The sequence below is a fragment of the Carcharodon carcharias genome, chromosome 20 (genome assembly GCF_017639515.1).
Source record: "Carcharodon carcharias isolate sCarCar2 chromosome 20, sCarCar2.pri, whole genome shotgun sequence".
In the NCBI taxonomy this organism is placed as follows: Eukaryota; Metazoa; Chordata; class Chondrichthyes; order Lamniformes; family Lamnidae; genus Carcharodon; species Carcharodon carcharias.
Window position 1 is genome coordinate 15,950,672 of NC_054486.1, and position 12,827 is coordinate 15,963,498.

General features: G+C 38.1%; 1 protein-coding gene across 1 annotated transcript in view; it reads left to right on the forward strand.

Moving 5' to 3' along the window:
* Nucleotides 1–12,827, forward strand: part of dcaf5 (ddb1 and cul4 associated factor 5) — a 93,300-nt gene that overhangs the window by 14,904 nt on the left and 65,569 nt on the right. Inside the window, exons 3-5 of the mRNA XM_041214914.1 lie at nucleotides 4,304–4,340; nucleotides 5,748–5,884; nucleotides 9,190–9,319. Of these exons, the coding sequence (XP_041070848.1) occupies nucleotides 4,304–4,340; nucleotides 5,748–5,884; nucleotides 9,190–9,319 (304 nt within the window). The remainder of the gene's footprint in view (nucleotides 1–4,303; nucleotides 4,341–5,747; nucleotides 5,885–9,189; nucleotides 9,320–12,827) is intronic.

Here is a 12,827-nt window from a genome sequence, read left to right on the forward strand (position 1 = left end):
TCATTTTACTTCATCAATGTAGGTTATAATAGAGTGCACCCTGAGAGTTGTTGTCAGTCAATGATATTTGTCAGTTGGAGCCTTTTATCCTAGGCCACAAAAGTAGTATCTTAGGAGAGCCAAAATTATAACCCCATTTATTGATTTATACAATTTATACCACAGGAGATTGCCAAATTTCAAATGATCACAATTTGTCATTCTTTTGTTTGTCCTGATGAGTGCAAGATGAAAAGCTTTGGCAACATGTCTCTCTTTTCAGCAACATTCAACAGGTTGAGTGCTGTTAATTGCTTATGCTGTGTTGCAGAACAATATATTGCATCAAATCTATTTCAAATAATGTTGTTTATAATTGAGAACAAATGCAGATTCTGTGTCAGGAAGATATAATAATGTGTGTGTGTGTAAGTGTGAGACTTAATTGGATTAAAGGCAACTGGTCTGAAGGCTTTGATGTTTTAAAGATGAGCTAGATTTGAAATGTTAAATAGGTAAACATGGGGGAAGTTTAGAATGTAAGGTGTAAAAGGATATTTGCATTTTTAAATAAACCAGACTAGAGGAGGGGTGAAATGTGTCATCTAGCCAGGTGAAGTTCAGAAAGTTTGTTTATTTTTCCCAAAGATTACTGGTAAAATTAGTACTATGATAAATTTTAATGATCAGGAAGGTAAAGTCTAAAAACATAGTGAAACAATGGGAGTTTGCATTCAAAGGGGAAAATATGGATAAAGGAGTGAAGGCTGTGTACAAGGATAGGCATTCTAAGATCTAACAAGTGTGAAAGGCCTTCAGCATCTAAGTCCCAAGCTGCTGTCTACAACAAACTGAAGTTAAGAAAACTCACTTTGAATTGGATTGTTCAGGGTATCATGTTTCTTTGCCTGGGTCTTTAAAATCTTTGTGTCTTACTGTTGCCTTAACAGAGGTGTAACTGGGAGTCAGATTAATTAGGGGATTTAGAAGTTGTTATAGTAGTAATTTGTAGACATGTATGGGTTTAAAATTATTTCTCTTATTAGTAAATGTTTAATCTAGTTTTGTAAAAACTAATAAGGCTCGGTGGTCTTATTACAACTGAATACAAGGCACGCAACTCGAAGTGTATACAAATTGCAAAACAAGTTGTGGCAGTTATTTCAAGTTTCCCTTTGGGATTCGCACAACTCAGCATTTACCATTGGCTGTGCCATAATATTCTGGAAATCTGAAATACAAACAGAAAATGCTGCAAATACTCTGCAAGTCAGGCACCATCTGTGGAAGGAAAGAACAGTTAACGTTTCGGGTCAGTGACCTTCCGTCAACGCTGACCTGAAATGTTAACTCCGTTTTTCTCTCCACGGATGCTGTCTGGCATGCTGAGCATTTCCAACATTTTCTGTTTTAATTTAAAATCTCTAAATGGGAGTAATTGTTAGATGGAAATCTAACAAAGTTGTTCAGATTGCAATCATACAGCTCGATGAAAGCTCAAGCAGATTCTAGACAACTGATCTGAGAAATAAGGTTGAAAAATATGCCTGTTTTTTTGGTGTATGTGTGTCACAATATCCCTTTAGTCTTTCAAGTGCTGAGTGGTGATGACAGTTGACTGCACATTCTCAGACTCTTGATGTGCTTTGACATTGATAAAAGAGCAATAACGTTTTTGATACTAAAGTATATTAAAATAGCTTGTAGTTGTGCACTAAGGATTTTTTTTATTGAGTAACCATTTTAACTTCTGAGTGATTGAAAAATATAAACAACAGGAGCATGACTTGATGTGTGAAAGACAATGTTTGAACTTTAGATTACCTGGGAACATTGGGAGTGTTGTATAGTTACGGGATGCATCATTCGATGCTAAGCAGTAAACAACTGGGTGGTCTGCATAAATAGTGACTCAGGGCAATGTTTTAACAAATCTGCTAAACTTCTGGATTTATTGACATTTGGTTGAAGGCTGCAAATCCAAGCAGCGACTTTCTCAAGAGCTGCTTCCTTCAAACCTGACCAGAAGGCAATTCCACGGCGTAATGTAACATATTTTAATATTTTGGTTCATGAGTAATGGTATTCGTGTGGGAGGGAGGTTACTATACACCACCTTGAAGATGCTTATGAATAGTCCACTTTCAGATTATGTGACCACACTATCCAATAATGTGTCATATGCTTTACCTGTTCTTGTAACTGTATGTTAAAGGTATATCATTTGTAGCATAACAGTATGCCTCAATATAATTTTTCTCTGTGGTATCAAAGGTGTGATTCCTTTTTTTACCTGAAGGTGTTCCTATTAGATAACATGATGCATGACTTGACATAAAATTAACACTGTCATCTAATATCAGATAGCATGGCACTTACATCCTGCACAATGGTGTCTTTGTTTTAGATAAAAGGTACTTCCTATACATTTTATATCTAGGAAAGAATTTGAAGTTTGTCCTCTTGATTTTCTAAACGCCTTGAACAATAGCTACCAGGTAGAACATGCTAAAGAAAAACACCTCACAATGATACTGGTGCTTCCTATAAAAGTAGGCACATTAAACATGCTTAAACTGCACAATCCAAATTCAACTCTCAGAATCTAGACAATAATATTAATTTAAGCCCATGTTTTGGCAGAGGCTGAGGCTTCAATTAACAACTTTAATCAACGCATTGAAGGCCAAAGAAAAACAGTTGAGTGGATCAGTTTTATCATGTGAAATCTATAACCATTTTTTAGTTTATTCAAATCCTTATTTAGAATAGTTGAATCACTGAGATCCAGAGGGGAAAAGGCAGGTGGAAAAAAAATTGTCAAGCTATTTCTGTGATTCTGATAGCCAAATAGTATACTATAACTAAAGAGCCATTGTGCATCACACTGTATGATACCTTTAGCGTTGAAAATATCTATCGCAGTGCCATCAGGGAAAGATAGTGGCATAGTGGTAATATCACTGGACTAGGAATCCACAGCTCTAGGCTAATACCCATGGGACACAGATTTGAATCCCACCATGGCAGCTGGTTAAATTTAAATTCAATTAATAAATCTAGAATTGAAAGCTAGTCCCAGTAACGGTGACAATGAAATTATCGTCGATTGTTGTAAAAACTTATCTGGTTCACTCGTCATTTCGGGAAAGACATCTGCCATTCTTACCTAGTCTGGCCCATGTGTGACTCCAAATCCACAGCAAAGCAGTTGACTCTTAACTGTCCCCTGAAATGGCCTAGCAAGCCACTCAATTCAAGGGTAGCTAGGGATGGACAACAAATGCTGGCCTTGTCAGCAACACCCATGTCCAACTCATGAAAGAATAAAAGAAAGCTAAAGAGCTAAGAGGAACATGGTGAAGCACACTCCCCACATATCAACTTTAAAATTAATAAGTGCTGCCAGTTACACTAGTAACTTGGCATCAAGTCATGCGCAGGCAAGGAAACTTATCGATTATCACCTACCACCCTCTATCAGCTGATGAATCGGTAATTCTGCATGTTGAACACAACTTGGAAGGAGCATTGAGGGTAGTAAGGGCACAGAATGTGAGGAACTTCAATGTCTCATCGCCAAGTGTGACTCATTAGCACTAAATACTGACCAAGCTGACTGAGTTCAGAAGGCTATCAGACTGGGAAATAAATGCTGGCTTTACCAGCGACCTCATCCCATGAACAAATTATAAAACAAAAAATAAGGTTTTCATGACTGTTAGAGAATGTATATGTTTAAATTCTTTAAGCAGTGTAGAAAAGGTAAATCTAGGTTAAAGGCAACTCATCATTGTAAGAAAGCATGCATTCTGCCAGTTGCTGGGTAAATTTGTATCGAGTAAGCTATGTAGCTCCCACTGTTCAATCTCTAGCCATGCCCCTGAACCCAAAATGAGCATCCCAAAGCCTTGAAGTGTGCTAACCTACAACCTAATGGGAGAGAGCGTAATCCAACTCAAAGAATATATTTGCTCTATTATTCAAACAGAAAAATTAAAAGCTGGCTTGGAGACATAGACATTATGTTACTCTTCCACATGACTCCCAACTGATCAGAAACAAAGATGACATGAAGTGACCCTGTGAAGAAAGGGTGGTAAAGTTGAACATACAGAACTCTGTGTTCACTGCAGCTACCATGTTTTCAATGCAAAGAAATTACCATTTAGTGTTTGTGTATAAACTAACAGAGTTTGTCCTGAGATCTTTGTAACCCTGTAGTTCAACTGGTATTGGCAAAGCAATACTCTTAACAGCAACTCATTTAGAACAAAAAAACTTCTTTGGATGGCTAATTTCCTTTCCTTTTTCCTTCTTGTAGGAAATGATGAGCAAGTGATTGTTCATGATGTTGAAAGGTAAGAAAAAAATAAATTCCAACCTAAAGCAACATCACATTTATAAAAGAGAAGGGAAGTTCATAAAAGCACACAGGAAAAACCTATAATTCACAGAAATTATTAAAATAGCAATTAATAGGGCAATGTGAGCAATATTGAATGTACTATATTTCTAGTTTCCTGTTTGGATTGTGCAGTTTAAAGAAGTACAATAAGTCTGGTTGGCTTGGGTATAGCATTTTGAAGTTCATGTCTGACTGTGAAAATATTCATCAATTTTTGTGTGTACTAAATTGTACTGATTTAATAAAGGTCATTCTGGCTTGTTCCATGCCAGTCTGAATTTTGATCGATGCCAGTCTAATTTGGATGTGGTCTTGATGTGTCCATGGTGAGAATGGGGTGATGGATTCATAGGACTCACTACAGGGTAAAATGCAGACAGTAAAGTTCTTGATGGGTTATGGAACGAAACCTGAGAGGCTGCCAGTGCTTCAAGATGTGAACATTGTGGGCTGCAGTAGGAACGCAGGTGGGATGGATGATATTCTGGAGGTAAAAATAGACACTGATGATGGCTGACTCAAAGTGGAATTTGGCATTCTGTTCTGGATCTGACACGAGCTTGTTTATCATTCAGCTCTGTTTGAGCAAACAACTCCAATGGTTGGTAGAATAAGCGTTAGGATCCTTAGTTTCATATGCAAATGGAACAGAATGGCTTCAGCCGTGCCAGTTTTTAGTTGGAATGAGCATGAGTGCAAACATGTATGTCCTGTTGAAAGTCAGCAGTACAAATACAGGTCTACTCGGTCCACTTACATGGGTTCAAATACTGAGCTTGGATTACTTGGCAGCAGTGTTTCTGTGCACAGAGATTTGTGGAACAGACAGTTTCAAATGAATGCGCTATCCATCTAGAGCTGTCCAGAAAGCTTTCAATGTTCTTTTGAAAATTCAAATTGTGCTCAGTGGTGAATACTACAGCAGTTATATGGAATCTGTCCTATCGAGCTGTTTGTGTTCAGTCTGCCTTGAATGCTTTTGGGTTTACTGCATGGTCGCTTTTAACGTTTCATAAAAGAATGAGTCATTGCAATGTTTCTTAGTACAAACTGGGAAATTATATATATAAAGTATTATGAAAAAGGGCTGTGTTCATTTTGGGAGGTGAGGAAGAAGTGAAAGTTATCATCAATGCATATCTGGCAAATGAACTACACAAGTTATCTGTGTTTATTTAAAAAAAAATATATATATATATTACATGCAACCATTTCCCAACTTTGCTGTCTTACTCAGTACTTCCTGTTGTGTTAGTTTAATTTCTTCTGATTCCCCCATCTCTCCACAGTTAGCAGCTTAGCTGAAATTGTTAACAGTGCAAATTTAGGTAAATTTTCATTATCTGTAACTTTCTTTCAGCACTGAAATAGTGAGTGTTTTCCCCCATGATGATGCTGTGTACGGCCTGTCTGTGAGTCCTGTGAATGACAATGTGTTTGCCAGTTCCTCAGATGATGGCAGAGTTCTTATCTGGGATATACGGGACTCGCATGGAGGTGAGTGTTAAGAAATGACTGGTACACAATATAACCCATGTAGTTCAAAGAATGTACTCGGTCTCTCTAAACTAGATTGTAATTGTTTATTTGAAACTTTTTGTTTGCCTATGTAACAATCACTGGACTTGTGTGTGTATATGAAACTTGGAGACATTTTAAAGATGTGATGGAGCGCTACGTAACTATCCTTTCTTTGGTCTCGTAAGAGAATATGTATATGGTGTCAGCTTGATGAATTTTAATCTTTATGTTGAACTGACAATGGCTGTCTTTGAATCTAATACACTGGACACCCTGTGGCTTTGATATACTTCACTGTGTTCATAGAGAGTTGGTGATTATGACCTCTTCTTTCCTCCCCCCACAGAAGAGGTCAAATCACGGAAATTCTTCCAAAGTATACGGAGGTGTTTTCCTAAATGGGCACCATTCTGCTTTATAAACACATTACAGACTGTTGAACCTCACTTTAAAGCATAAAAAATTGCCTTTGTTTCACCCCCCCTTTCCATTTTGTTTAATTACTGGAATTGCACACTTGGGTTGCAAATTTGCAGTTGGACAGTTTAATCTGTGTGAATTTTTCATTTCTTTAACCAGTAGCAAGGCTGTTTCTGAGGTAGCTCTCTACTTCACAGTCTCTGCTCACTATCTCATCTGAATTCCACACTCCCTGTACTCTGTTTGCAAGCTATTTCTGATTTAATAAGTAGGACTAAGAATCATATAAGATATGCTAGTGAAAGAAGAAGACCGGCATTGGGGGAGTACTTTCACCATAAAGTCCTTCCCCATCAAAATCCATTCTCGTCAATTCTTAAACATTTCCTTTTACAAGATACACTTTTAAGCCCTAGAGTTTCCTCCCTAAACCTCTCCATTTGCTCCATCTTCTTTAAGAACCTCCCCCAAACCCCCAACCAATTAAAATTCAGCTCATTGAGCAAGCTTTTGATCACCTCACTTTTATCTCCTTTTTGGATCACTTATTTCTGGCTGTGCTTCTGTGAAATGCTTTAAGACACTTTTTTTTATATTTAAAAGCACTATATAATTGCAATTTGTTGCATTTGCTATTCCTCCTATCTGTAGCTCTGCCTGAATGTATAGGATTGTTCAGTCCATACTCGTGGTTTGTTTATTTCCCTTAGTGAACAAGTTGTCAAAAATTGTTCTCTGGATTAAATGCTAGGTATATTATCTTCTAATGCCAATGTTATATTCAAGGCAATTAGACTGCCAAGTTGTTTGTGTAGGTATGGTTATTTAAAATTACAGATCAAATCTTGTGCAAGATCAGAAATTGAGTTTTCGTTGTGCAATATGGCAACAAAAGAAAACTAAAAATACCAAAACATTTACCATGCAAGTGTTTATGTTTAAGTGGTTGCAGAAGGTCTATGGTTTGAAGGTGGAATTTAACACTGCTTTATCTTTCTGATTTGGCCACATATTAGGTGACCTAAAACCTGAAGAGTATCAGCTATGAGGAAAGATTGGATTGGCTGGGGTTGTTTTCCTTGGAGCAGTGAAGGTTGAGAGGGGACTTGATAGAGGTGATTAAGATTTTGAGGGGCATAGATAGGGTGGATAGGAAGGCACTTTTTCCATTAGTAAAGGGGTCATAACCAGGAGGCATAGATTTAAGGTAAAAGGTAGAAGGCTAAGAGGGGAGTTGAGAAGAAATGTTTTCACCCAGAGAGTGGTGGGTGTCTGGAACGCTCTACCTGAAAGGGTGGTTGAGTCAGAAACTCTCGTAACATTTTAGAAGTACTTAGTCACTTGCGTTACCATAGCCAGCAGGGCTATGGGCCAAACTCAGGAAAATGGGATTAATGTAGTCAGATCTTTGACTGGTGTGAAAACAATGGGTTAAATAGCTGCCTCCTGTGCTGTAAACCTCTGAGTCTATGAGAAACACCAAGGTTTTGCAATTTGTATAAAAGCTGCAAATCCTAGACATAAATTGTCTGCTTTTCAGCAAAGTGCAAAAAAGGATCCTTTTCAATAACCTCTCACTTCCATACCCAAAGATGTTTATTTTCATCTGAATTTAAATATGTATCTCGTGTAGACTTGGATGAATATATTTGACATTAAAGTAAATTCTGAAGTACATAATGTTGTGGTGAGAGATCAGTTATTATTTCTAATTACATCTAAAAATGGTAGTTCGGTATCAAACAGCCAGAATTTGCAGGCAAAATAATAGCTTGTTAAAGGTGCCCATCATTATTAGTGTGTAAGTAGCCCAGTAGTTCATGGCGAGGAATATGTACACATTGTGTTATGAATCGCCACATATTTCTGGATGATTTGCGCCGCTCTGCCATTAGTTTTGCAAAAACCAGAACTCACCGTTGACCTCTTGATGTGTAACAAGAAATTTCTGCATTTGCACCATAAATATAAATTAAACTCATTGCAGAAAGTTTGGGCTGTTTAAGGTTACAAGAACCCTGGTAGTAATGTATGTTTTGTCTCCAGTAAGTAGCCTTCCACCTTAAAACCAGTTGGCAATTTAATGACTGTTATCCTGCACATGCCACATAAAACACACAACCAATATGCAAGATAAACTGATTTGTTAAATTAATTTGCGATGAATTATGGCTGTGAGTAAAGCCGATACTAAATTTATTTCAGCTTGGGAGGAACCAACTTCCCCAGCCCCACACCCTCTCCCCAAGTATTTGGGTATATAATTTGTAAGTAACCAACCATTAACTTCTGATTCCACTAGCAATACATGCTTAGAATTGCTAGAAAATATCCAGCTTTTGTGCGTAGGCAGCAGTTGGCAATGGTTCCTGAATTTCATGAATTTAAAAACAATAATAACCTGAACCCTTGGTAGTAGGCTTTATTAACTATCTGTCTGTGTCATGTACTAAATACAAAACAACTTCAAACTACTTTTTTTTTTTTGCATTAAATTCAGAGGAAAACTTTGCTGAAATAGCATCCTCGCTGCCGCTTCAGAGCTCTGCTAGGCATTCCTAAGTCCTTAAATTTAATTGTTAAGGTGATCAGTTATTGGTCCTATCATTCACCAAGGTCCCAAATATGTCCTCACTTCCAGCAATTTGCAGCATAAGATTAATTGATGCTCAAGCATAGGTGAAGAAATCCAACGAGAACCCAAACCCGATGAGATGCCCCCTTTGCAGCAAATCCGGGGCCATTACAACCACCTATTATAAAATATTAGTGTTTAATTAATATCCTGAATTAAACTCTGTTTGTAACTTTTATTCCATGTCTACAAATTTTGACATTTAAATGCATCTTGCTTTCTCCAGAACCGTTTTGTTTGGCAAATTACCCATCAGCCTTTCACAGTGTGATGTTTAACCCTGTGGAGCCTAGACTCTTGGCTACTGCAAATTCCAAAGAAGGAGTGGGCCTGTGGGATATCCGCAAGCCTCGAAGGTGAGCTAATCCTCCACTTAGCCTTTTCTTTCTTGTTTGAAATTTCCTTGCCTGTCAGTAAGAACAATTCATGTAGAACTCTACACAGTAAAACTGCCAGTGATTCTGAATGCTACCTTATAGGTGAGAGGGATGGAGGCATCTCCTGCCACTCGAGCTAATTGAAATTTAACACGTGGTCATTGCTATTCGTTTTTTTTTACTGTAATGAATAATGAATTAAAAGAACATTGGCATCCTCAGCAGTTGTACAGGTTACATGACATTTGGTTAAGAGGTCTCTGTAATTCAACAACTCATATAATTGACCAATTGGGCAGTAGGCCTGCAGCATGTGCAGTGATAATTGCGGCATGTGGTAGAATTGGCAGATTTAACCAATTAAAGCTTGTGCTGCATGCTGTTGAAAACAGCAATTAAAGTAAACTGTTTTACTATGTGACCTGGCCTCCTGCAGTGTTGATTTTAAATTGGCATAATATGATTTTGTTGGTCACTTGTAAAACCTACAACTTTAAAACCTTAACCACATTCATTTTATAAATGTTGCCCCTGAATTCCTGACCTTTTTAAAAAAAATTAGGTAAATTTTATGAGTTGTGGATATTCAGAAGCTTTGTAATCTTATCTCTTGAGCTTCGATGAGATAAAAATTGCAATTGCAGCCTTAACTAAAAGTTGTTTAATTCATGTTATCTGATAATTCGGTTTTTAGCGCTATTTCCCACTTTGTGGCATTTGTTATTTAATTTTTTGCGTAATTTAATTTTTTTAGCAAAAAATAATTTTGAATTATCAGGAATTGATTATAGATGAATCTTGAAGTATCCTCTGGGACAAATCAGAATAATTCACACGCAGTGAAATTGTAAATTGCTTTGTGGATTTTGTTTTCTATCCTAAAAGGAAATGTACCATAATCGTTTGGATTAGTGTTTTTTTGGGAGATAATTAAACCACTGAGTATGATATAATTAAGTTGTAGGGAATTTTCTTGGATGATTAAACCATCATGTGGGATGCACTATAGTAATTAAACTATTCAGTTATGAATAGTTATGCTATAGATTGTAATTGAATGGAATTTCAGAAACCAGTATTTTAATTTTTATTATTTAAATAGAATAATACAAGGATTTTTATACGTATATTTAACAGAAAACTACAATGATAGTGACTGAAATTATAAAAATCTGTGTGCTATATTATTGTAGATTCATAGAATAGCTTAATTAACCTGACAAAGCATGCATAACTATTATGATTGATTTCCGGACATTTTAAATTATGTTTTAAAAAAACAATAAACTTAATCTTGTTTTTGTAATTCCTGCTGAGTTTTACACCCGCTTCCCGGTGATGCCAGCGTGTCACAGGGTGACACTTCAACTCACTAAGCCTTGAGCACCCAAACTAACCAATTAGTACTTTTGGAATATTGTAGGCCTTGTTGTTTCTTGAATGTTAAGCAGAATTCTGAAGGATCTCAGGCTGTGCTGAGTAAATAAATTAAATAGTCAAAAATGAAATGTACAGGTCAGGTGCAGAATAAAGAAAGGAAAGGCATAGGAAAACTTCAGAATCTTTGGATGGAGATGGGAGTCCAAATAAGTGTGGTGGAATATCTTCAGATTCCTCAGAGGCGGCAGGGACATCATGGAGAGCGGCAAAACATACAGCACATTTCATTCTGGTGCCAGTGACTATGGTGAGATAGAGAGAGGAAACCTGAGGGGAAGCAATGCAAGAGGACAACAGGTCAAAGCATGAGAACCAGCAGCAGAATCAGAAAATTGAGAGAGCGAGCCTGAGTAAGTGTAGTGCAAGAGTCACTGAGAGTGGAGAGAGAGGAAACAGTGCAAAAGTCAGTGAGAGCAGAGAGTGAACCTGAGAGGAAGCAGTGCAAGAAGACAACAGATAAAAACAGGAGAACTGGCAACAGAGTCAGAGAGAGTGGAGATCGCAGACCTGAGGGGAAATGGTATGAGAGAACGACGGATAAAAGTGAGAGCTCAAGCGACGGAAAGTCAATGAAAGCAGTGAATCAGAGCAGGCGTAGCATGGAAATCTGAGAATGAAATTCATGGAGCGAGTTGATTACTGGGTTTGTTTGATTAAATTGTTGGTTTTTCAGTGTTGAAATTCATTTGGTGGCATCTTCTATTGTGTTTTACGTTGATAGAATTTCCAGTGACTTTACTTAACTTTTTGCTACTTTAGTATTTCAGACTTTCAGTGACTGGTTTCTTTAAATTTTATAGGTTATTGTCCTGGAAGTGAGTTTCTTAGACTTTGAATTCTGTAATTTAGAGATCAGTAGATTGACTTCCAGGCAGGCCAGCTTTCCATTTATTCTTTCACAGAATGTGGGCATCGCTGGCTAGACCTGCATTGTTTCCCATCCCTAACTGCCCTTGTGAAGGTGGTGGTGAGCCACCACCTTGAACCACTGCAGTCCATACGGTGTAGGTATACCCACAGTGCTGTTAGGGAGAGGAGGTTCCAGGATGTTGACTCTGACAGCGAAGGGATAGCAATATAGTTCCAAGTCAGGATGGTGTGCAGCTTGAAGGGGAACTTGCAAGTGATGGTGTTCCCAAGCATCTGCTGCTCTTGTCCTTCTAGGTGGTAGTGGCCGTGGGTTTGAATGGTGCTGTCGACGGAGGCTTGAGGAGTTTCTGCAATGCATCTTGTAGATGATACACACTGCGCATTGGTGATGGAGAGAGTGAATGTTTAAGATGACGAATGAGGTACCAATCAAGTTTTGTCCTGGATGTTGTTGAGCTTCTTGAGTGTTGTTGGAGCTGCCAAGTGGAGAGTATTCCATCACACTCTTGACTTGTACTTTGTAGATGGTTGACAAGCTCTGGGAAGTCATGAAGTGAGTTACTTGCTGCAGAATTCCCAGCCTCTCACCCGTTTTGTAGCCACGTTATTTGTATGGCTGGCCCAGTTCAGCTTCTAGTCAATGGTAACCCTCAGGATTTTGATAGTGGGGGATTCAATGATGGGAACGTCATTGAAATGTCAAGAGAAGATGGTTAGATTCTCTCACTGGAGCTGGGATCTATTGCATATCCTGTTCTCTGTGAGAACTCTCAAGATAATTCGCACATTCTGGATAAGCACACGTGCTACCAGTTGCGCTTGTGCTCACATTCTGAGTTTTGGAGCTTGAGGAACAGCTGGAGTTACTGCTGTGCATCTGGGAGTCTGAACATTTCCCCCAATGTACATTGACAGCATGTGGTCGTCCCTCAGGTACAAAGGTGCAGAAGGTGAGGTAATGGATGACTGCCAGACAAGTTAGGAGGAAGTCAAAGTGTAGAAATTCCCCAAACTAGTGGCATTCGCTAACCTGTTTTCCATTTGGAAACCCAGGGGGTTAACTACTGCTTGGAAGAATGCAGTAACAATCATGCCCCCCGTTATCATGGGAGATTTGGCTGCTCTCGGAGAAAAAGAAAGTAGAAATGCAATTGTCATAGAGGTTTCGATCGTTAGA